Source organism: Haliotis rufescens, unplaced genomic scaffold, assembly GCF_023055435.1.
Source record: "Haliotis rufescens isolate VD_foot unplaced genomic scaffold, xgHalRufe1.0.p SCAF_3, whole genome shotgun sequence".
Classification (NCBI taxonomy): domain Eukaryota; kingdom Metazoa; phylum Mollusca; class Gastropoda; order Lepetellida; family Haliotidae; genus Haliotis; species Haliotis rufescens.
Genome location: NW_025964001.1, coordinates 45952097 through 45978911, shown reverse-complemented (window position 1 = coordinate 45978911; position 26815 = coordinate 45952097). Strand labels below are relative to the sequence as shown.

General features: G+C 43.0%; 1 protein-coding gene across 3 annotated transcripts in view; it reads right to left on the bottom strand.

Moving 5' to 3' along the window:
• Window positions 1-25575, bottom strand: part of LOC124124556 — a 114269-nt gene extending 88694 nt beyond the window's left edge. Inside the window, exon 1 of one of the 3 annotated variants that reach the window (XM_048403013.1) lies at window positions 24119-25575. In XM_048403013.1, the coding sequence (XP_048258970.1) occupies window positions 24119-24226 (108 nt within the window). In that variant the 5' untranslated portion in view covers window positions 24227-25575. Of the gene's footprint in view, window positions 1-2555; window positions 2838-7381; window positions 7504-24118 lie in introns of those variants that run through there. The other 2 variants (XM_048403016.1, XM_048403015.1) reach the window with 2 other exon arrangements.
• Between the last annotated feature and the right edge of the window lie 1240 nt (window positions 25576-26815).

The following is a 26815-nucleotide window of genomic DNA, read 5'->3' as shown; positions in this document are numbered from 1 at the left end:
ACCAAGCCAGACCGCCAATTCATTTTGTAACTTCTCACAACAAGCATAGCCCAGCTAACACACTACGCTTTCACATTGTGTTGAGGTTGTGGATTGGTAACATTGTGATTTTCACGACTATTATTATGTCGCTGTGGAACATTATTTCACAATGTAATTACAACGTTGCATGTTTACGTTGTGAAACCTTTTGCATAAAACATCCCACAATATTTTTGTATCAACGTTTCTGAAACGTTGTTGTGATGTCATACAGTTTGCTTCACGTTAGTCATACGAATAGAAGTGTTTAATCAAAATCAACTTGATTTTGTTAGAAAACCAAGGCAGTAATGGATTAATCTTCTTTTTCATTCAGCATTAGGATTTTCATCCTTTAAAAATACTAAAAACACGAGAACGTTATTCCTCTGTCTCTGAAAACATTGGTATAACATCATTTCACAACATAATTACATTTTGGCAAAAATATGTTGACTAGACTACCCCACTGCAACATTTGTTTAGGGAAGTATGTATGATGCGTTATTTTACTATGTTGTCATAGTGTCAATGGCTGTCCACACAATAATGTTGTATGGACAAATGACATAGGTAGTCCACAGAATAATGTTGCATGGACGTAATAATATGACGTTACCATAAGATAAAAATGTTACCACAACATAAAAATTCAAAGTTACATTCCCATAACGTTGTGACAACATGAAAGTGACGTAATGAAACATTAGTGCACAACATTGTGACAACTTAAATGGAAGTTCACAGAATAAGGTTGTAGGGACGTAATATCACAACATAATTAACACCAGTATTGGATTATCATGTCTCTCATTCAAGGCATATTCAAGGCGTAACTTCAATGGAAGTGCCCCATGTAGAAAGCCTTTAGAACCATGCAAAAGAATCACACCTATAAGTCCTGTGTTGTGAAATGTTGTGTACACAAAATATACAAGTTATATACTGTTGTAAGCACACCCATGTGTGTTGCCAATACACATGTTCACTATTTGCAAACAGGAAATAGTGACATTTGTATATAGCATACCGGTCAGTTAACACTGGACACCTGGTGGGGAATAACTCTCCATACCAAACACATACTGTATACGTTGTTGTTCATGATACTACTGTGTTCAATGTATGCATCAAAACAAGAGTGTCTGTCAGGACATACACTATAACCTGTCTACTAGGGAATACAAACTTAATTACTCTCATATATCTACAAGAGCATATAAAGTGGAATTTCTTGTTCAAACATTTTTATAAATGAAACAGGCAAGATTGCAGTATACCGGACACCTTCTGCCATTTTGGTAAGAGATGCTCGTAAGCTCCTCCCTTAGTAACAATTTCTAAGTTTTTCAAATGCCTCTTTTTTGCCGCACAACTAAATTAACAGGGGATTTGGGTGGGTAACAGCTTGAATGAAATACTTTCGTAAGTAAATGTAATTTTTTATACGAAATTCAACATGTTTGTTGAAATGTGACCCTGATGTATGTCACTGATAAGGATGTAGCCGTCATATAGCTGGAATATTGCTGAGTACAGCAATAAACAATAAACCAACCAAGATAAGGTTGTACCACACCATTATGGAATGTCTATTTTCGAGAACTTTTTTATGTTGATGTCCGATTTTCAACATTTATTGCTTTGATGTACAATTTTGAGGATTAATCATCTTAAACTATACTATGACAGCAGTCCTCTTACTACTTATTTTGAGTTTTATCACTCTATTTTTCAAATAGTGATGATAGCTGTCTCTGTGGCTATAAGCAGCATCAAACAAACATGGTGGATAGGTGTCCAGTAAAACACATGTGTACCTATAAAACAAGATGAAAGATCAATAAGCCATCATGATTAAAGGCCTCAATTTTCTTAATTTAAGGATCCACCAACACTTACCATTTGATATCAAACCAAAAATTAACTTTCTTTAGAAAGTTGCATGAAATGATCCGTTACAGAAAAAGATACCAAATAACCAACTTTGTAGCCAATAAACAACTGTGCAGGTTAACATCCATTGGTGTTAAATTGTCAACAGGTGATAAAGTACTTTCATGTGACCTACTGAACCTTTCTCTGGAAAAGTGTTACAAAGAAACTAAAAGTGTGGCCCAACTCACAGCAGCAGCTTTCATCAGCCATGTTGATGAATATGTGAACATGTGTAACCCTATAAGCCTGGCACAGAACTAGCCCACAAGGACTAACACATAAGTAGCTAACACGGGGAGGTATTATTGAATAACGTCCCCACACCCCTGCAGGCTCTGTTGATGCCTTGAGGCAGAGTTAATGTGTAGATGCAGTGGGGACATCAACAGGTACACCTTGTACCTGTCAATCACACACACTTTGATGTCAAGGTCATCACAAGCAGCCTGAAACTTTCTAATAAGATTACATCTATAAATTCAAACATCCATCATGTCAGGCAAATGACATTTGAATGACTCGAATCAGTTTGGTTTTAAGTTTAGTTTTATGATAAATTGAAGATTCTAATAAAAGTGATAAACTGAAATATTTACCACCATTTGAATAAATCCACTAATCCACCGCCAGACCAGCCCCATGGTAGGATGATGAAGGGTCCGCACAGTATACCTACATTCACTCACAACGTGACAAACATGGGACACTTGAACACTGCCGATCGAGTTAGTCGCCACCTGTGCCTGACCTAGACATTGGATAGTCTACTGGCACTCCATGAAACATATTAGTATTCTGCTATAATGTTAGCACAAACACAATGGGAATGTTTAATCCAGGTACACAATCTCAAGTAACAGCATGTAGATCACACATATCAAGATGTATGTATATTGGAAAATACAGAAATAGGTAAATCCACCTATCAAGCAACAAAACCAATGATGATGGAATTGAATCAATGCAGGGAATGTCATCAGGTTGGCCATGTAGATTTCAGGTGTGCACCAATCAAATGCTTTTCCCGAGCTACTCCTGAGTTGTGACTGCTGACATTTAGATGAGTACGTGCATGTTGTACAACTCATTGCCCGCAGATGGAGGTTCAATGGACAACCAGCCAAAGGGATCCTGCTACTAATAATAGCTGATATCCTACATTCTGACCAAGAGGGAAATAAGTGGGATGTCTTCTTCCCTGCAGCAAGGTGTGGCCATGTCGTAGTTCCTGTCTGTCTAGTGAAGACATTGTTGTGCTGGAGACAAGGCCTTGTCTGCAGCCAACTGCCCTACCTGCAGGCAGTGCCACAGTTCCAGGATATACACAACTGCATCAGGCTTTAGGTCAGACAAACTTCATTCTAATGCATTCCTAAATCATAGTAACATTGCCATTTAATTTTGTTGTTACATATTGGTAAGTATAAGTAAGCTTTGTTATCTTATAATGTTTTCAGAGAGTTTGTAATTGGACATCTATATAGGCAGGGCTTTAGATGGGTACCCAGCACAGGCAAATACATGACAAAATGTTTTGAAGACATATTTCCTGAGTGGAACATGTTCAGCCAGGCACTAGCATCTCCTACTTAATATACTGGTATACAAAGGCCATGTGAACATCCTTTGTTATGGCTCTGCTGTGCCAACCCTGTGATGCCACTATAGAGATTCAAGCAGTACTGAGGTTTAATGTGACCTAACATATCATGAGTGAGTTGGGACAGTTTAATGTGGGCAGAAAGTCCACAGTGAAGCAGCACTAGACTTTCTTGAAACCACTGAACAGGAGTATGGAGGTGACAAACCAACTATCATAATCTAGATGAATCTAGTATTCAAATCTGTAATGATCAGATTCTGGCATGCCAAAGAGAGGAACGTTCTGAACAGTGAATCATACAATATAGAATTGATAATATAGAGCAACAACTATTCAAATAGAACGGATGAATCTGTAGAAATCTCAACTTGCCAAAGTATTGTAGACGAGGTCTGGATTTTTTTCAGGGATGTTGGTTCCAAGTTCAGAATGAGAGCATATCAAGCAGAATTCAACTGTGTGAAAAAGAGGTCATTATTGTAGAAGGTGGGCGGGTTGGGGGTAGATTGTCATAAAAAAATGAAAGCAAAAGACGGGGAATGCCAAAATCTATCACAACTGGGGGGTCATTATACATGCCGCAGTACTATTTTTTTTAAATGTAAAAAAATGTAAAAAATGTACAAATGACAAAATGACCAGTCACACCATTGTTCCTGATACATGGACTCTTCAGTGTTTCTGTTATGTCGACACTTCTTTGACCATGTTACAGGGACACTCCACAGTTGGCAATACTGTATTCCCTATATTGATCAAGTTAAAGCCCATGCAGTACTGAAAATATAAAATGTGCAAACATGACCTAATACTGCATAAAGACAGACTTGTTCTCATCACTCCATCCTATGGAAGATGCCAGTGCCACCAAGTGCATCAGAAGAAGCACAGTCTCACCTTTCTAATGAACAGCAACAATTGGGAGTCACTGAAAAGACAACGTCCTCGGAACATCCTGTATCCTGATGTCAACACTAATCACTGATAAATAACAACTTTCCCTTGTGAATTGTGTATCTCTCTGTGGTGAACTGAGCATGATGTGTAGACATACAGAGTCATACTTGGTCACTCTCACTGAGTCCCCACAGAACAGATATTATCTAGCATTTTGTGTGTTGTGTGATATCACCAGCTCTAACCATGACTGAGTGCTTATGTGATCCATCAAGAACCACACACATGAAAATGTGAATGTCATCAATCTAGGCCACCTACTTCCTTATGTTGGGATATTCAAACCTCTCACATTCTTCAGTCCTATATTTTACAATATTATATGTAATTTTTGTTGATGATTTCCAATGTCAGATATTGAAAGTTTGAGACATTTCTGGAGATTACATGGGACCAACCCTTGTCAGTTACCAGGACTCTACAGCTGTCATTACACCTCGTCCTGGTCCCTCCTATATCAACCCTTCTGTTCAGTACCATGCCCACCCATGTCAGTTACCCAGGCTCTACAGCTGTCGTTACATCTCGTCCTGGTCCCTTCTGTGTCAGCCCTTCAGTTCAGTACCATGCCCACCCATGTCAGTTACCCAGACTCTACAGCTGTCGTTACACCTCGTCCTGGTCCCTTCTGTGTCAGCCCTTCAGTTCAGTACCATGCCCGCCCATTTCAGTTACCCAGACTCTACAGCTGTCATTAATCCCCGTCCTGGTCCCTTCTGTGTCAGCCCTTCCGTTCAGTACCATGCCCACCCATCTCAGTTACCCAGACTCTACAGCTGTCGTTACACCTCGTCCTGGTCCCTTCTGTGTCAGCCCTTCAGTTCAGTACCATGCCCGCCCATGTCAGTTACCCAGACTCTACAGCTGTCGTTAATCCCCGTCCTGGTCCCTTCTGTGTCAGCCCTTCCGTTCAGTACCATGCCCACCCATGTCAGTTACCCAGACTCTACAGCTGTCGTTACACCTCGTCCTGGTCCCTTCTGTGTCAGCCCTTCAGTTCAGTACCATGCCCACCCATGTCAGTTACCCAGACTCTACAGCTGTCGTTAATCCCCGTCCTAATCCCTTCTGTGTCAGCCCTTCAGTTCAGTACCATGCCCACCCATGTCAGTTACCCAGGCTCTACAGCTGTTGTTACACCTCGTCCTGGTCCCTTCTGTGTCAGCCCTTCAGTTCAGTACCATGCCCACCCATGTCAGTTACCCAGGCTCTACAGCTGTTGTTACATCTCGTCCTGGTCCCTTCTGTGTCAGCCCTTCAGTTCAGTACCATGCCCACCCATGTCAGTTACCCAGACTCTACATCTGTCGTTAATCCCCGTCCTAGTCCCTTCTGTGTCAGCCCTTCAGTTCAGTACCATGCCCACCCATGTCAGTTACCCAGACTCTACAGCTGTTGTTACATCTTGCCTGGTCCCTTCTGTGTCAGCCCTTCAGTTCAGTACCATGCCCACCCATGTCAGTTACCCAGACTCTACAGCTGTCATTAATCCCCGTCCTGGTCCCTTCTGTGTCAGCCCTTCTGTTCAGTACCATGCCCGCCCATGTCGGTTACCCAGACTCTACAGCTGTTGTTACACCTCGTCCTGGTCCCTTCTGTGTCAGCCCTTCAGTTCAGTACCATGCCCACCTATGTCAGTTACCCAGACTCTACAGCTGTTGTTACATCTCGTCCTGGTCCCTTCTGTGTCAGCCCTTCAGTTCAGTAACATGCCCGCCTATGTCAGTTACCCAGACTCTACAGCTGTCGTTACATCTCGTCCTGGTCCCTTCTGTGTCAGCCCTTCAGTTCAGTACCATGCCTGCCTATGTTAGTTACCAGGACTCTACAGCTGTCGTTACACCTCGTCCTGGTCCCTCCTGTATCAACCCTTCTGTTCAGTACCATGCCGGCCTATGTCAGTTACCCAGACTCTGCAGCTGTCGTTACACCTCGTCCTGGTCCCTTCTGTGTCAACCCTTCAGTTCAGTACCATGCCCACCCATGTCAGTTACCAAGGCTCTACAGCTGTCGTTACATCTCGTCCTGGTCCCTTCTGTGTCAGCCCTTCAGTTCAGTACCATGCCCACCTATGTCAGTTACCCAGACTCTACAGCTGTCGTTACATCTCGTCCTGGTCCCTTCTGTGTCAGCCCTTCAGTTCAGTACCATGCCTGCCTATGTCAGTTACCAGGACTCTACAGCTGTCGTTACACCTCGTCCTGGTCCCTCCTGTATCAACCCTTCTGTTCAGTACCATGCCGGCCTATGTCAGTTACCCAGACTCTGCAGCTGTCGTTACACCTGGTCCTGGTCCCTTCTGTGTCAACCCTTCAGTTCAGTACCATGCCCGCCCATGTCAGTTACCCAGACTCTACAGCTGTCGTTACACCTGGTCCTGGTCCCTTCTGTGTCAACCCTTCAGTTCAGTACCATGCCCGCCCATGTCAGTTACCCAGACTCTACATCTGTCGTTAATCCCCGTCCTAGTCCCTTCTGTGTCAGCCCTTCAGTTCAGTACCATGCCCACCTATGTCAGTTACCCAGACTCTACAGCTGTCGTTACATCTCGTCCTGGTCCCTCCTGTATCAACCCTTATTACAGGAGTTCACGAGAGTAACATATAACGATGATGAAAATACTGGTTTTATACATGACAGCCATTTGTGCAGATGAAAAGTACTTATCATTCTCAATCCTCAAACTCATTTTGCATTCAATAAGTTAGTCTCAGAAAAATGTGTAAACATCGTTACTGTTAGCAGTGAATTTTATAAGTAACACAGCAACCCATCATACTATAATTCTACATCAACATTCTTTCAAAGTTACAAAGCGACAAATCGTCTGAGTGACTTTCGTAGTCCCCATACTTCTCCTACCTTATTGGTAAAGGAAGTAATGATGGCAGATATCCTCAACATCGTTGAGACTTATGCACCACCCTATAGCAGAGCACACCTGGGACTTCCTGTATACTTCCAGTTGTTATCCAAACTGAAACAATCAGAGCGGCAGCTAGCTACACACTGTGCTCTGCTCTTGGGCCAATCAACGTTATCTATCTCAAACTTTGTTGCCAGCCTGTGTATATATATTCTGTAATTTTATGGGTCATCTCAAGATCTTGATAGGTAGTTATTTTTAACAGTTGCAGATCACAAACCTAAGATGGTTGCAGCTTGTAGATTTCTTTAACCAGCTTTACCTGTTTGAAGAAGGAACATTAAGTATGGAGACATTATCAGGAATCATAATCCATTATTGTTGTCAGTGAAAGTGAAATATAGCATATGTAATAAATACATATTACAATGAACAAACAGAAAGAGAGTCAATGTTTAGAGCCTACTCATGAGCTCCTTCAACCTGACTTCCACCAACACCTGACAGGAACAGACCCCATTCATGTCTGTACAGCTTCCACAAGGTCAAAACTGGTGTCTGTACATAAACTGTGGGTATCAAAGAACCTTTACATTGAGTGTATTATATAACATCTTTGTAAAACCAATAAGGGAATTATCTTTTTTGCATTAGAGAAGCACCTCTAAATATGTAAAAAGAAATGTTAAAACAGTGACTGAACAACCGTTATCTTTATGAGATACAAAGAAAAACTATAAACAGAAGGAGACACATTGGATTCCTGGCTTATCGAGCAGACTGAAGATAGACTAGTCCTGTCTGTAGACAACATTCAAGCCAGACTTTCTTTTGACATAGTCTGATAAGCATGTACACCACAGGGTAGGTGGGTCACTGCCTAGACATGTACACAGCAGGGTAGGTGGGCCACTGCCTAGACATGTACACAGCAGGGTAGGCGGGCCACTGCCTAGACATGTACACAGCAGGGTAGGTGGGCCACTGCCTAGACATGTACACCACAGGGTAGGTGGGTCACTGCCTAGACATGTACACAGCAGGGTAGGTGGGCCAATGCCTAGACATGTACACAGCAGGGTAGGTGGGCCACTGCCTAGTCTTGTATACAGCAGGGTAGGTGGGCCACTGTCTAGACATGTACACAGCAGGGTAGGTGGGCCACTGCCTAGACATGTACACAGCAGGGTAGGTGGGCCACTGCCTAGACATGTACACAGCAGGGTAGGTGGGTCACTGCCTAGACATGTATACAGCAGGGTAGGTGGGCCACTGCCTAGACATGTACACAGCAGGGTAGGTGGGCCACTGCCTAGACATGTACACAGCAGGGTAGGTGGGCCACTGCCTAGACATGTACACAGCAGGGTAGGTGGGCCACTGCCTAGACATGTACACAGCAGGGTAGGTGGGCCACTGCCTAGATATGTATACAGCAGGGTCGGTGGGTCACTGCCTAGACATGTACACAGCAGGGTAGGTGGGCCACTGCCTAGACATGTACACAGCAGGGTAGGTGGGCCACTGCCTAGAAATGTACATCGGAGGGTAGGTGGGCCACTGCCTAGACATGTACACCGCAGGGTAGGTGGGCCACTGCCTAGATATGTACACAGCAGGGTAGGTGGGCCACTGCCTAGACATGTACACCACAGGGTAGGTGGGCCACTGCCTAGATATGTACACCGCAGGGTAGGTGGGCCATTGCCTAGACATGTACACAGCAGGGTAGGTGGGCCACTGCCTAGACATGTACAAAGCAGGGTAGGTGGGCCACTGCCTAGTCTTGTATACAGCAGGGTAGGTGGGTCACTGCCTAGACATGTACACCGCAGGGTGGGTGGGCCACTGCCTAGATATGTATACAGCAGGGTAGGTGGGCCACTGCCTAGATATGTACACCACAGGGTAGGTGGGCCACTGCCTAGATATGTATACAACAGGGTAGGTGGGTCACTGCCTAGATATGTACACCGCAGGGTAGGTGGGCCACTGCCTAGATATGTATACAACAGGGTAGGTGGGTCACTGCCTAGACATGTACACAGCAGGGTAGGTGGGCCACTGCCTAGACATGTACACCGCAGGGTTGGTGGGCCACTGCCTAGATGCGGAGGGTAGGAAGAGACTGATAGGGCATTGGACTGGACACAGGTACACAGTCTAGTTACTTTAAGACCTTTATCTGAGAACACCAGAGACAGGTAACCTTTTCAAACTGACATCACATGTTTGTTAAAACAAACCCACACTTCATTCCAACACATTTCTCAGGCTTTTGTTATATCTGCCTCACTGGTGGGGTGGGGTTAGTGGAGATTTAAGCTTTTCTTCTCCATTGACTTTAGATAGATTTCAGAAGTTAACACCAAAGAGCAGACACCAGTGCAGCATGCATATTCAGGTAATGATATGTCAGTTTTATTCATTCACACAGCAGAGAAAGCCTTTAAAGAAGGATTATGCACCCCCACCTGTTGACCAATCCTGTCTAGTTTTTGGCCTTGCAATAAGTGGAACTGAGATATTGAGTCCATGGACCAGTGATTAGGGTAAGCATTAACTGATGGATAGATGTGCATCAAAGAAGTTGAGTTTGAGGTGGGTACTCCAATGTGACATTGACCAAGGGGCTGACATTGACAACATAGCCCATACTGACAACAAATGTCAAAGTGGCCATCATGGTCAATGTGTGAGGACCATTGTGTTGTGGACATCCATGACAACAAAGACACTGAAGAGGAGAATGATGAAAACATTGTGTACATATTGAGATTTTATATATACAAGTATACAGTACATACATAGAGTTTAGTATATACATAGTTACTGAAGTTTGACTGACCGTGTTGCTGGAGCAGCACAATGTGTTTAAGGGCCAGAAATCTGGCCTACTCTGTGTTCAAGCTCCTCTTGATCAAGGTCTCGACTATCTCTCCACAGACAAACTACCGGTATTATATATAGATGGTAAATCCCACTACCTTGTGGACAACAAAGTAAGTATTAATACATAGAAAATGGTTGCAATAGACTAATAATACTTCAACAAGGATATGTGACATGTAGCTATGTTTGTGTGGACAAAGATCCAGTATAGATAATGTTCCTGGTTGAAGGCGGACAACGTGGGGCATACAGCATACTACAGTTACATTTATAACCCTGACATAACAGCAGGCTCACTCTGAACAGCAATCAAGATTAGCTACAACATTAAAAAATACTTTAAATAATAACGTTGTGCATTTTTAAAAATAAGAATAGCTTAGTGACACCATTGTGGCATTGCTATTCAGTGATGTCCCATTTTGACTGATTTTTTCACCTATTTCCCGTAAGAGTTCAATACCCCTCCTGTATTCCACTCACCCCATGCCCCTCTCCCACTCAACACCAGTCTACGGCAAGTGTCACCCCTCCTGTATTCCACTCACCCCATGCCCCTCTCCCACTCAACACCAGTCTACGGCAAGTGTCACCCCTCCTGTATTCCACTCACCCCATGCCCCTCTCCCACTCAACACCAGTCTACGGCAAGTGTCACCCCTCCTGTATTCCACTCACCCCATGCCCCTCTCCCACTCAACACCAGTCTACGGCAAGTGTCACCCCTCCTGTATTCCACTCACCCCATGCCCCTCTCCCACTCAACACCAGTCTACGGCAAGTGTCACCCCTCCTGTATTCCACTCACCCCATGCCCCTCTCCCACTCAACACCAGTCTACGGCAAGTGTCACCCCTCCTGTATTCCACTCACCCCATGCCCCTCTCCCACTCAACACCAGTCTACGGCAAGTGTCACCCCTCCTGTATTCCACTCACCCCATGCCCCTCTCCCACTCAACACCAGTCTACGGCAAGTGTCACCCCTCCTGTATTCCACTCACCCCATGCCCCTCTCCCACTCAACACCAGTCTACGGCAAGTGTCACCCCTCCTGTATTCCACTCACCCCATGCCCCTCTCCCACTCAACACCAGTCTACGGCAAGTGTCACCCCTCCTGTATTCCACTCACCCCATGCCCCTCTCCCACTCAACACCAGTCTACGGCAAGTGTCACCCCTCCTGTATTCCACTCACCCCATGCCCCTCTCCCACTCAACACCAGTCTACGGCAAGTGTCACCCCTCCAGTACTCAACTCACCCCATGCCCCTCTCCCACTCAACACCAGTCTACGGCAAGTGTCACCCCTCCTGTATTCCACTCACCCCATGCCCCTCTCCCACTCAACACCAGTCTACGGCAAGTGTCACCCCTCCAGTACTCAACTCACCCCATGCCCCTCTCCCACTCAACACCAGTCTACGGCAAGTGTCACCCCTCCTGTATTCCACTCACCCCATGCCCCTCTCCCACTCAACACCAGTCTACGGCAAGTGTCACCCCTCCTGTATTCCACTCACCCCATGCCCCTCTCCCACTCAACACCAGTCTACGGCAAGTGTCACCCCTCCTGTATTCCACTCACCCCATGCCCCTCTCCCACTCAACACCAGTCTACGGCAAGTGTCACCCCTCCAGTACTCAACTCACCCCATGCCCCTCTCCCACTCAACACCAGTCTACGGCAAGTGTCACCCCTCCTGTATTCCACTCACCCCATGCCCCTCTCCCACTCAACACCAGTCTACGGCAAGTGTCACCCCTCCAGTACTCAACTCACCCCATGCCCCACTCCACTCAACACCAGTCTACGGCAAGTGTCACCCCTCCTGTATTCCACTCACCCCATGCCCCTCTCCCACTCAACACCAGTCTACGGCAAGTGTCACCCCTCCTGTACTCAACTCACCCGCTCTCCCACTCAACACCAGTCTACGGCAAGTGTCACCCCTCCTGTATTCCACTCTCCCCCTCTCCCACTCAACACCAGTCTACGGCAAGTGTCACCTCTCCTGTATTCAACTCACCCCATGCCCCTCTCCCACTCAACACCAGTCTACGGCAAGTGTCACCCCTCCTGTATTCCACTCACCCCCTCTCCCACTCAACACCAGTCTACGGCAAGTGTCACCCCTCCAGTACTCAACTCACCCCATGCCCCTCTCCCACTCAACACCAGTCTACGGCAAGTGTCACCCCTCCAGTACTCAACTCACCCCATGCCCCTCTCCCACTCAACACCAGTCTACGGCAAGTGTCACCCCTCCAGTACTCAACTCACCCCATGCCCCTCTCCCACTCAACACCAGTCTACGGCAAGTGTCACCCCTCCTGTACTCAACTCACCCCATGCCCCTCTCCCACTCAACACCAGTCTATGGCAAGTGTCACCCCTCCTGTATTCCACCCACCCCCTGCCCCACTCCACTCAACACCAGTCTACGGCAAGTGTCATCCCTCCAGTACTTAACTCACCCCCTCTCCCACTCAGAACCAGTCTACGGCAAGTGTCACCCCTCCTGTACTCAACTCACCCCATGCCCCTCTCCCACTCAACACCAGACTACGGCAAGTGTCACCCCTCCTGTATTCCACTCACCCCCTGCCCCTCTCCCACTCAACACCAGTCTACGGCAAGTGTTGCCCTCCAGTACTCAATTCTCCCCCACTCCACTCAACACCAGTCTACGGCAAGTGTCATCCCTCCTGTACTCAACTTACCCTGCCCAACTTCATTCCTTGATAGCCTACTGCACTAGTTGCACCTTCCCTCCTTAAGTCTCCCCAGTTTCAAGGAACATCATCGTCCGTGTAGACGTGTCCTTCCTAGCTTGCAACCAACGCTCTACCATGAGAGATATCACTCTATCGCTACCTAGGGAGCTAGTTGCCATCCTGGAGCCCTTGCTGGCTTACAGGGTTGGGGACTACTCATCCACCCTCTCCATCTCCTTTGACCTAGGCCAAAGGAAAAGGCCTCTGGTCAAGGCTCCGCACAAGACCAAGCCTAAGGAGAAGAAGACCCCGGCCCCTATCCCTGCTGCACCACGCCCGGTACAGAAGGCCAGGCCGCCTACAGTGAAGAAGGCTCCACCAATCACCCCCATGGAGATCCAAGAGAGCCTTCCCACCACCCCTCCGCCCCCGACAGCTGCACTGGAACTCGCTCCTCTCGAATCCAGAGGGGATGAGCCCTTTCGCACGCCGGTAGGGACTGGCCACGGCAGGAAAAAGAGAAAGAGGAAAAGTATCTTCTCCCCTGACTCTCCCCCCCCTCCCATCACCTCCAACCTGCAAGACCACGGAAACGCAGACCGCCACAACACCAGGCCCCTCCCTCAACACCAGCCAAGTCCAAACTGACCCGGTTCCGGAACAAGATGTTGAGGTAGACCTCCGTGCCCACCTTGCACAGCAGGCAGACCTCATCCTGGAGCAGCACAAGGTCCACCCTAACCCCTGCTACCAGAATGAGAGCGGCAAGATTTACCCCAGCAACCGCCCACACCCACCCTTGGTGCTGGTGCAGTACTGGGGTGAAGAAAGGTTTGAGCACGAATCCACAGCTACCATGATCTTTCGGACTACCTGGTCGACTGTGATCTCCCAGTCAGCCTGCTCTTCATCACCAACGCTGCCGCCCGCCTCACCATCGCACTGTTCCGAGCTCTTCCTCCAGGAGAGTTCGACCTAGCCAGGAGGCTCCTGGCTGGGAAGAAGCAGTAACTTCCTTCGCCACACCAGCTCGCCAGCCGACGCCGTGCCTTCCCACGCTTGACCCCCTCCCCCCCCCCCCAACCCAAGCCCAACTTTTCCACATTATTATTATTCTTTTACAACCCCCACCCCACCCAGCCAAACCCACCCCCCTAGATTAAATTTTTAGGTTTACTTAATTTACATCTTTTTGGGTCGCACTTCTTATTTATTCATTATACTTTTTTTCCTATTTAGTAAAAGTGCTTCCCCGTGTGCGAGATATGCTAAATGTAATTTATTACATGCGGAAAGCGCACGTTAAATCCCCGAACGAACAACAACAACAGGAACATCATTTATCTTGTCCTTTAAGATGGAGCAGTGAACCAGCTAAAAATCCATCTAAACTACATTACTATTCACGTGTTATCAGACTCATAGAAACAGATTTAACCCAACTTCAGATACCCTCCTTTCTGCAGGATGTCAGCAACATAAGATCAGTCACACAGCATCTCGTGTGATACTGATTCTAAACATCCCACAGAACATACAAAAACCAAACACTGAAGTTTCAGTGCCTGTACATTTATAGATCTGGCATCTAAAACAAAGTAAGAATACAAATTTCACTGCACCTACTGAAAAACCTCAAAGTGAAGAGTGTATGGAGTGACCCGCAGTTCAAAACAAGCAAGTTGTTCCCTGATGTTTGTTTGTTTTTTTAACGCCACACTCAGCAATATTTCAGCTATATGACAACGGTCTGTAAATACGCGAGTGTGGACCAGACAATCCAGTGATTGACATAATGAGCATCAATCCACTCAATAGGGATACGATGATATGCATCAACCAAGTGAGTGAGCCTGACCACCCGATCCCGTTAGTCGCCTCTTACAACAAGCATAGTCGCCTTTTACAGCAAGGATGATATGTTCTTCAAGTAGTGGATGTACCAGTGTCATGTAGGACTACAGTCTAACATACATAATCATGCTATGTGCTTCAAGTAGTGGATGTACCAATGTCATGTAGGACTACAGTCTAACATACATAATCATGCTATGTGCTTCAAGTAGTGGATGTACCAATGTCATGTAGGACTACAGTCTAACATACATAATCATGCTATGTGCTTCAAGTAGTGGATGTACCAATGCCATGTAGGACTACAGTCTAACATACATAATCATGCTATGTGCTTCAAGTAGTGGATGTACCAATGCCATGTAGGACTACAGTCTAACATACATAATCATGCTATGTGCTTCAAGTAGTGGATGTACCAGTGTCATGTAGGACTCGGTCTAACATACATAATCATGCTATGTGCTTCAAGTAGTGGATGTACCAGTGTCATGTAGGACTCGGTCTAACATACATAATCATGCTATGTGCTTCAAGTAGTGGATGTACCAGTGTCATTTAGTTAGTATCTGAGTTTATAGTTACGGGTCCTATTGTCACTGCCTAAGGAGTTTCTTTAGATGAGTGTAGGTCCCTTGATTAGTGTTACATGGTTTATCTACACTGTGAAGATCCTGGTGAAGCTGCTGCAGCAAACATAAATGTGTAGAAAATGCACCGACATGCATTTCTGAACAGTGGGTGTCACACATGCTTGAGACGTTCCCAGTATTTCTCACAGGCTGTTTGTCTTTGCACACAGGGGAGTTGTTCAATACACACACCTGGCAGCGAGTGCATGATCCAGTTACAGGTGAGGGTGCCACCCACTCCCATGGGAATCTGGCTGGCTGGCTGCATACTGTCACGGCTCAACCACACCCCCTGTAAAACAGGGGTTCTTGCCACTCACATGGCCACAGTGCAGGTCTCGCTATGTAAGAGTACCTGCAGTGGCGGTGTATTATGTGGCCCCATTACTGCTGTATAAACCCATGGCCACTTAGGCCCAAACAGCTTAAATTAATTGGCATTTGGATGTAACCAGAAAAACACACAGACTTATTATAGGTAGCTAATCAGTCAAAAAATACATCAACTGAAATAAAGTTCACCAGCAAGCAATAATAGAAAAATGTTACAAATAAAGTATTAAATGTTACCAATAAAGGTCATTTGCATTTGAATATGAAACTCATAATACTAAAGAAATACCATTCTACCATGACATTGATGAATGCTTGTTTCTGATTGGTTAAAAAGAGGTTTCTGTGCGCATGAATACATAGAAAGCATACATATCGATTCATAAAAAATGGCTGACGACTGATCATCCCCATATAAACAGTAAAACGAATCTTTATTTCCTCTAATACACGCTGGGTCTCTAATACCAGCCAGGTCTCTAATACATGCCATGTCAAGGGCTCTCGCGAAATTAATAGATGGCGTAGCGTCAAATAGAGGAAATACGGTAGTTTGATATCGGATGTTTGGGGCGTTCTAGGCCGCGACCCTGACTGTTTCGATAAAGACATCACTAAAGCACTCAGTTCAAAATTAAAATAAAGAGGTATCTACTCTACAGTGGGAATACATCAAATTTCAAAACACAGTAGGTTTATCTCCTGAATGAACAACCCTGACATCAGATTGGTAGCAAAGAAAAGAGGCCATATGAAACCAAGAGCAATGTCTACAAAAGAGCATCAGTGTACACAAAAGGACACAAAGCACTGAAGGAGAACACTCACATTAAAGAAAACCAGATGGTGCTGCAATTTGTACAACATTCTTAATTAGATCGGTGTGTGTATTAGGGCTGGGACGAGTCCAAATTTACTACCCGGGTACCCGATCCCCTATTACCCGACCCTACCCAGGTACCAACTGCAGGTCTCAAGAGTTGGGAACAAAATGTCTGATTGGGAATTGTTCCAGGAATAAATATTCCGGAGAAATAAATATTCATATGTAGAAATTGCCCGAGGGAAGGAAATACAGTCCTCATTCTGTGTATATTGTTCCCCAGGAACCAAAACTCCCGGGATATGGATTCCTCCAGGACAAATGCTCCCACACATAAATCCTATAAAGTCATGTGTAAGCTTATTAGTATCCACATGTAATTTAATCATGTAAAATTAGCTTCATCAGATGAAGCATATTTTTCACCACAGCGCACCTTCATTACTATTCTGATGTGCATGTCTCATTTTGGCAGAATCTGTGTGATGATGAATGACACATCATGACATATTAATTGATTACAGAACATTATTATTAAAGTCACCAATGTGACAATAATACTCCTGAATATTAAACCTGTGGCACAATATCCTTTCCAAGAGGTGTAAGTTTCTGCCAGGGCTTGTAATACCAAGAAAAGTGATTTTCAGAGGAGATAATGACATGTGAATACAAGCCAGTCAGTATGTGATGACACATACAGTGGACTGCCATGCCTGTAGTGTAGTTGTCTCCCTTTACAGTGGCCACACCAGAGGATGACATCACACAATGCACAACACATGACACGATCAACAGTGGCTACACACAAATTTGAGGATGTAGGATTGGAGTTCCTAGCAGTTCAAAGCTATCCTTATTTGTACATTTACTAGATGACCAATTAAGTCATCCACACCAACAAAAAGTGATAGGTGTTTTTCGTCAGAGCTATATAAGTAAATGTGTATGTGTGTAGGTGTGAGACCAAGCACGTGACAACCTTGTATTTGTGGGGTTTTACAGAGGAAGTAAAAATGATTTGAACAATTCTGGATTCTTGTGATGTGTTGAGGGGAAAACGAGTAGCTATATAGTGAGCATGTAAATGAGTATCCAGGATCTAGTAAATGAGATAGAAAGAGTGCAGTATAGGGTCCTTTAGAATATTTAAATTCCTAATACAAATCCATTCTCAGCATCCTTTCAATAATTACAAATCATCATATTCTTTTTTATCATGTCTCCTACTTTTAGGAAAATACCTAAATACTGAGCATGTAGCTGTCCATAAGAAATTGTAGCATGTCAAGAGTTGTGCCCCTTTGCACCTATCTGTTATTAGCATTTTATGGCCTCTTGTACTTTCCTTATTGCACAGCATATGAGACCATTTCATGGGGGCATGGGGACATAGGGATGAGTAATCGCTGGATAGATGTAACCAAACTTTTAACAGAAAATTCATCTTTGTCACACATATGTATAACGACACGATACATACGATATATATAAATAATACGAACTGTAATTTGTTACACTAAACACGTTTATGTTATTTGGCAACAATCATAAGAGGGAGAACAAAAGCAAATTTTTCAGGGAGTCATTCTTGCAAAAAGATATTACTATTTTTTTCATAATATGTTTGTTTTCTTCTTTTATTACATAAGTATTTAAACTGAATTGTGCATGTGCTTATTCCTGATTCTGAAGGTACCACATGCAAATTACATTTTGTTTTTTCTTCCAGGTTTCACATGTGCTTCATGACATCAATAGGTAGGCATGCTACAAAAATCATTTGCGCTGTATTGAGTCTCTGGATCAAAGTTATCTTGATGTTACGTTCCTTCACAATTATGTTTTGTATGGTATGTTGATCAAAGTTATCTTGATGTTACATTCCTTCACAATTATGTTTTGCATAGTATGTTGATCAAAGTTATCTTGATGTTACATTCCTTCACAATTATGTTTTGCATAGTATGTTGATCAAAGTTATCTTGATGTTACGTTCCTTCACAATTATGTTTTGCATAGTATGTTGATCAAAAGAAAGTGAGTGTGAGTGAGTGAGTTGAGTTTGGCCCCATTTTAGCAATATTCCAGCCACAACATTGTCCATGTCATTTCCTCAATTTCCCTCATTTCTGCATCACAAACACACACAATACAAATAACATTAGCAAATAGAAGATTCTAGTTTTCGATTAACATTAAAATGCAAATATATTGTTTAAAATATTACAAAGCTGCTATTTTCCAATCTCATTAAAATCAGATCCTAGATGTTGTTATTGCTAAACAAAGATCTGAGGATATCCCATTACGGGTCACGTCAGAACAACCTTTCATCCGACCAATCAAAGCGTCATTTACCAGATCATGAAAGTGACAGTCGGAACGTGTTTTCTGGTCATGCAACCTCGAAAACGTTAACACAGGGTATTCCGAATGACAGTTAAGGCCTGTACGACTGATTCCGTCAAAATTATCTTTTATCTCTCGCTTCCGTGGGATAAACATTTGAACGGAGGAGGTGTTGTACACAGTACGTGGGAAGCACTGCCATACAATCTCAACCATATATCAGACATTCCGAAATTTTCATTTGTTCAGTTTTCAAAATTTTAATCGAGAACTGTGTCAACATATTTTTCAAGCTTAGTCTGAAATGGAAGTCACCAGGTTGAAATGAGTGCTGTAAAGCTCGAGAAAGCTGCTTTCTAATTGGCTGATATTGACTTCTTGTTAGTCGTTTCAGTGGTCAAAGTTCGCAAAAGGTCGTTCTGACCCGTAATGGGATTTTCTCAGATCTTTGTTTAGCGGCAGTGAGAACTTAGATCTGATTTTAATGAGACTGGCTATTTTGATGATTAGTGCAGATATTATACTACTCCTAAAAGTTAAGGACCACCCAATTCTTTCATATTACTCTAGTTAATCTGTCATGCCATTACATCAGTTAAAAATATGGTGGCAATGGGCTCCATAGAATAATGAAATGGGAGGAGTCCCTGGGTGTCCTGGAAGAAGAGACTTTGGTAAGGAGATATGGTTTGTTTTTTTCTAGTTTACTGGTTTGACTGAGTGTTGCCAAAATCCACATTCACTCAGAAATACAATAAAACAGTTTTAATTTATCTATAATTGCTTCAAAGCACCACCTTTGATGGATTAGAAAAAAATACAACCACAAAAATCATAGAACATTAAAATCAGAATTACCTTTTGAAAATAATAATGGATTAGATGCTTTGTATGAGTTTCTCTGCCACTACCAACCTCTTACAAGAACAAAACCTTCACAGACAAACAAAACATAATTAGTGAGGTGAAATGGGGTTTAACGTCGCGTCCAAGATTATTGCACTTATATAGCGACGTGCATGCACGTGTATGTGAGTGTGTGTGGCTGCTTGTACTAGTCCGGACTGATGCCAATTTATAGTGCTAGCTCACTGAGATACCATGCCGCAGTTTAACATGAATACCCTACTCAGATACAGTATACTGACTCCGAGCCGACCTGTCCTTGTTTTAGCCCTTAATGCCGAGCACCAGACGGGGTAACAACAAGTACCATCTTTTAACGTCCTTTGGTATGACGCGGCTGGGGATCGAACCCCGGACCTTCCGCTCTCCGGGCAGACGCTCTACCATTAGACCACGGAGACATTCCAATACATATACAAGTTACTGTAGAAACATTAACATTTACAGATTTATTTTTATTTCGACCAACCTTAACTAGTAGTTTAGCATAAATTTGTAAACCCATCCCCCAAACTCATGGCAAAAGCCACTGCTATGTATACAACTTCAAATGAATCTGAAGTACTTATTATAGATAACCCAAGGTCATAACATATTATTTTGTTTTGATACTTTGTGTTGTTATCCTGACTTCTTATATATCTGTTTATATAGCTTATAGAATAGTGTCACTGTTTCTACTTGGAATGTTTGCGTAATAAAAACCTTGTATCTTGGGATCGGATCTTAGTGAAATGTGAATAATAGACGATTCTTGATGATGTATTTAGTGAACTAAATATGATCCAGCCACCCATTCCAGAAACAGCAGCCACACACTTCAACAAAGGGCAAAGGGAGTTTAAACTGTCACCTTGACATGAGGATTAGGACAGAGTCACAGCACAGTGAAACAGCAGCAGCTAAGTTGAATGTTATCACTAGGGTTACAGTGTCAGCACATCCTGTTAATACATCCAAATTTTTACCATACACATACTGGCAATGATAATATGAAATATTTCCTGCTGTGGGATATGTAAATATGCACAGCATTATCAGACATGAATAGCATTCACAGTGTGATACAACCGGTGTGCTCTCAACCTGGTTTACTTCTACAGCAGTTGAAAGTGTACGCGTGGCTGTATGTTTTGTCCTCACATTCATACAGGAACTTTGTATGTCAGCAGCTTACTCATAGCTGACTCATGTCCTCAAACTTTCATTTACATGAAACACAGCCTGCTATTTAAATGAATGAAATATGTAAAGCTATTATTTTTTCACCAAGTCCAGTGATGCTGTATGTCTTATCCTCCTGGCATTCTCAACATAATCATAATTTGCACTGAAATATTTCAACATCTTTCAAATCTAAAACTTTAATACTTTTAACATGTATTAAATTTGATTTCATGTTCTGAATTTGGATATGGTGTTTCAAGTTCTGGCATGAGGTAGTGTCACATGAGATCCCGACACATGCAAACATTGCCTTGTTGAACCACCTGTGTTTGTGAACAGCATTATTGATAATATCTGTAGTCCATGTACATTCCCCTATGGAACAATAAGAAACATGTGAGAAATTCATCACAAAAGTCAGGCAACAATTGGACACATGTGTTTGAGCAAAAACTGCTCTGAACAAATATTGCATGTATTAAAACAATGACAAGAGGGAAGTGCAATATCCGACTACCTCGGCAGTTGACCCGTGGTCAGTAGGCTGACTGACCAGCCCATTGTGTCAAGAACACACCTGGTGGCAGTGCTCTCGGTAAAAATAACATCACATACATGATTCAGTCAACACTCAGGATCAACATAAACTCCTGGACTAACATTTTTAAGAAGATTTTGGAGTTGAACAAATTGGTCCTCCAGTGTACATATCAATTAAGCTAATAGAAAGTACATGTGGTCTAGTTTGCCTGGTCACGTCGAACCAGCCAGCGGTCAGCTGTGGTCAGCTTTGAGTGGACAGTTGAAGGTGTGGTCACCACCTGAGAGTCGAGGCTGAAGTTGGAGACTCATTTGGAGACTTCAAGAACATGATCCAAACACAGGATATGATTGTCCTAACCTCAATCCATCTTTTATATTGCTGTCTTTACTCTATTTGGATTATATATATGGTAGATTTTTCACTTTCAAATCTTGCCATTCATCGCTTCTATGCTGCAGGTTGCCCTGCTGACATTTTCTTGGTTGCATCATAGCTGTAAAATATTTTCAAACCATTTAATATTATTCAATATCAAAATAAATATTAGTTCATATGTTTTATAGGCATGGAAGACTCAGACCCATAGGAGAACGGCTTTGCAGGGTATTCTCAGATCCCTGGTGTATTTCCTATGCACTATAGCTCTTACTATGGCATGTCCATAAACATAATAAATGATAAGAAGAACCTGAGTTGTTTTACAATCATAATCCAAAAACAGAGGCACTAAAGGGCACCCACGACATAACACATTGAGGAAGGAAACAGAAACAAGCCACAAGAATAAAACAGACAGCATCCCAACTTGACATCATCTTGGGCGACTGAACTGTAAATTGCCATCCCAAATCAGATAATGTACCACGTATTAGAGACCTGAAATATTTCTGCCCTAAATCACATAATGTACCACGGATTAGAGACCTGCAATATTTCTGCCCCAAATTTGATAATGTACCACGTATTAGATACCTGAAATATTTCTGCCCCAAATTTGATAACATACCACGGATTAGAGACCTGCAATATTTCTGCCCCAAATTTGATAATGTACCTCATATTAGATACCTGCAATATTTCTGCCCCAAATTTGATAATGTACCTCATATTAGATACCTGCAATATTTCTGCTCCAAATTTGATAACATACCACGGATTAGAGACCTGCAATATTTCTGCCCCAAATTTGATAATGTACCTCATTTTAGATACCTGCAATATTTCTGCCCCAAATTTGATAACGTACCACGGATTAGAGATCAGCCATAGTTTTACAGGCATTATTGTAATATTTACCTTCAAAAGGTTCCAGTCTTTTCAACTGATGGTGCTCCTATATTTTGTGACCTAGTGTAGTGGATATGACGACAGAGTCAGGGGCTAATGTTCATGACCTGACTTCCTCAAGATAAACTCAATATGTTTTACAGCGATAACAGTTGAATCCACTTCAACTTCATGCAAAATCAATACATCTCATAAACTTCTAAAAAGTTGCACAAAGTATTTCCTTGTGTGCCAACTGCTGGTCGTGCTGTACGTGTCCAGATTACCTATCTGGCAGGAGGAGACATGATTATATTTGTGTATTTCCTGTTTTTTTACCATCCATCATGTGACATTTAAGATGTGTAATATTTCCAGACATCTCAATGTGTGTTGAAGAGACTATTGCAGGCATTGAAACAGAAATGGAAGAGTTACCTGCTGCAACGATACAAACTGGTATGCATATGTGCATTTGCTCCTGATAATTCTTAGCATGATTGAGCTGCATGTTCACCGACTCAAATATATCGGTATATAACATGATATAATGAGCACAGATTTTCCCTTTATTTTTACATTTAAATCTAACAACTTCCATTTCCTAATATTATATAAGATGACATAGCATACTGTCATTTGTAAAACAATCAACTTAGTGAATATATTTGAGCTTTAACATTGTACAAAGAAATTGTCTGATTTGTTACAAATGTCCTCTGAGGAGCAACCATAGCTTCTGTTTTGTTTGTTTCTTTGTTGTTTAATACCACACTCACCAATATTCCAGCTATATGAAGGCGGTCTGTAAATAATCGAGTCTGAACTAGACAATCCAGTGATTGACACCATGAGCATCGATCCACGCAATTGGGACACAATGACGTGCATCAACCAAGTCACCGAACCTGGTATCCTTTTTTTGAAAAGATAACATACCAGTAATCATCAAGTTGTGAGGGCGTATGTTTTTTTCTATCACACCACCACTGTGAGGAGCCTAAACATGCCACTATGGACTGCACTGTAACCACATCCATTTCTTCAACAGGTGAAAGAAAACTTGATTGGTATTTTGCAAATAAACATTAGAGTAGGTACAAGTAATACTTTAACAGAGCCAATCAGTGTGAACATCTTAATAAGTATTGCTGACACTGAAAGAGGATGTAAAACAGTCTCCATGTTGTGTGATGCATATCTGTAAGCGCCTATCTTTGTCAAGTAAATAAGAATATCATCCCACCTGGTTCCATGTGTTGACCTTCCTCCGTATCGCCTTCTGTCTTGTCAGGGATCCCACCTTGTCCGCCGCTGAGGGCTTATATAACACCCTCTCTTCATCAGGCTCCATTATCACAGTATTCAGACTACCAGATAATTATCACAACCACAGAGCAAACCCACACAGGTAATACGACTGTAATGTCAACTTATCCATCACAAGTTTTATCTGATTTGCGTCAGCATATTACTAAAGGAAATCATTTAGTTGAATAAAGGACATCTAGTGGAAGTGGGAATCACATTCTCTTCAGCAGGTATCAAATCAGTCAACATCAAACGATTTTCCTCCTTGAGTAGACGAGAATAGTCCCATAAACACAACACAATTGTGACACAATTGAGGCGATTTGGGCAATTATCCACACACGACCTCACATACCGTTTGTCACATTCCAGGTCCCCTCAAACGGGTCAATAAAGTGAGAGAGAAAGGTGTACTGCTCAGGTGTGCTACATAAGGTGATGTTACACTTGTGCCACAAGATCCCTGCACAGCAGACGGCATGTAAACCTATCCCATTCACTGTTCCACTTTAGACGAGGTTGAATAGCGACTGGTCACCAGTCATCATACCTGCACCCACACAATACGAACACAACTGTCAACACACTGTATACAAAAAAGACTGAACCGGATCTCAATATAGATAAGGGTACAGCCCATGCTTGCTCGTTGTGATATGACTTACTTCAAGCTAACACTGGAAAGTTGAGCATATCGGAGAGGCAATGTTCATATAAACTTCTCCAAATGTTTGGCTCCATCAACCTACTGACAGTTTGTCAAGTACACATAAGATGAGAGATTTATGAGTGATCCTTATCAGGGTGAGCCAAATATGTAAGCATCACCTGTTGTTGGTGGATGTAGACAGACTGTAATGATGTGTGATGAAGACAGGGGATTCAGATGACAGCTGACCCCAACTGACCTGGAGGACATTCCGCTGTTCAGCTCCTCATGGAAAGGAAACCTGTCGGACACATTGAGGAACTGTGTCCCTTCTGTCAACTAGTGTCTGTGGACAGAAGTCACCATATAGGTATATGTGCCTCTGGTCCAGCTGTGTGTTGATGATGTTCCACTGTCAAACACTGAATGGGGTGGACGGTATTCAGGTCATATCATGAAGTGTTTATTTAAGTTTTCGGAAACAAAATAGTATCACCAGGTAGATAAGACTGTTTTCACCTTGAAACTTTTCTTTCAGTGAATAATGAATGATATTGAAGATGTGTGCAGCAATCCACCACTTGTCGCTCCGCTGGCTTGTTGCACTCATCCCAGCTGGATTACCTCAGCAGTGTTCACACACCCACAGCAAACAGTGGCCATTGCAGCAAACCTACAACACTATAATCTGCAACATTAGAAGAGCAATCAATGCATGTAACAATGCTTTGAGACATCAAGCTTTTGCTTCACTGACAATAGTCAACAATAAGTCAGATGTCGAGTCTAACAATGGCCTGCCTTTTTCCTTCCTGCTTGTCATGGGTACACAAACAAGTGTATCTCCTGGGGGACAAGGCTTGTCCACACCCACTAGCAAATGTTCCCTGTGTTTTCCTGTGGAATTTGTATTTTCTTGTAGGACATCTCTACTCACTGTCACACACAAGTAAACAAACACTGACACACGATCTCGTACTTTTCTTAAGTTGTAGTCAGTCTCTCTCTCTCTCTCTCTCTCTCTCTCTCTCTCTCTCTCTCTCTCTCCAGTTCAAAAGTTTGATGTTGGATAAAAACTTAATTCCTCAGGCTAAAAAAATAATAGTCTTGGTTGTCAGGAACCGCCCGAATCATCATAAAGTTCGCTGCACGTTTCGTTTTTATTTCCATTTTTTTACAAAATAAATAAATAAATCCTGAAATATTCCAGGTCCAACAGTAGTCAATTACTGTATTCCAGTATTTTACTCATCAAGGAATACATTTAAGTAGGGAGGCCTTTTCCAAGGTTAATTGTACACAATTGTTTATTTGGTTACATAACTGTTTATTTGTTTACATCCCCAATTTGAACCCATCCCCCCCCCCACCACCAAAAAAAGACACCACCCGCCTGCACTTTATTTTCAAAAACCATTGCCTGAGAACCAATTCTTTATTTTTTTAAGCCTTAAGTCTTGAAACACTCCCCCCCCCCCCCAACACAAACACACACACACACTCACACCCTACCCCCACCCACCCAAAAATATTCTTAAAATGTTGAATTTCCGAGTTTAGTTATGTCTTTTGTCACGCATTCTCATGTTTTGCCCTGTTATTGTTGGAACGTTTACTGAATGACATATATTTACTTGGAGTTACTCCTAACAGCATATGAATGAAAATAGAATCAGTTTATTTCAATTACTATATAAAACATTGAGGAATCCGGTAAGATGATTTTGTCTGATGGAAAAATGGAACCCCTCCACCACCACTTACCCCCCAACCCCATCCCCTCCCCCCTAATCCCCCAGCTCAATATGGATGTCAACTTTCTCATTAAAGAATAACACAATAATTGAGAAGTGATTCTTTTCCCTACATGTGGTGTTCAGTAGCTGAATGAAGATGTTTTGAGACATTTCACATAAGTGTTACTACAATGCTGTACATAAGAAAGGCAATTCCTGAACTATTTGATCGGCATTTCTCAGTAGT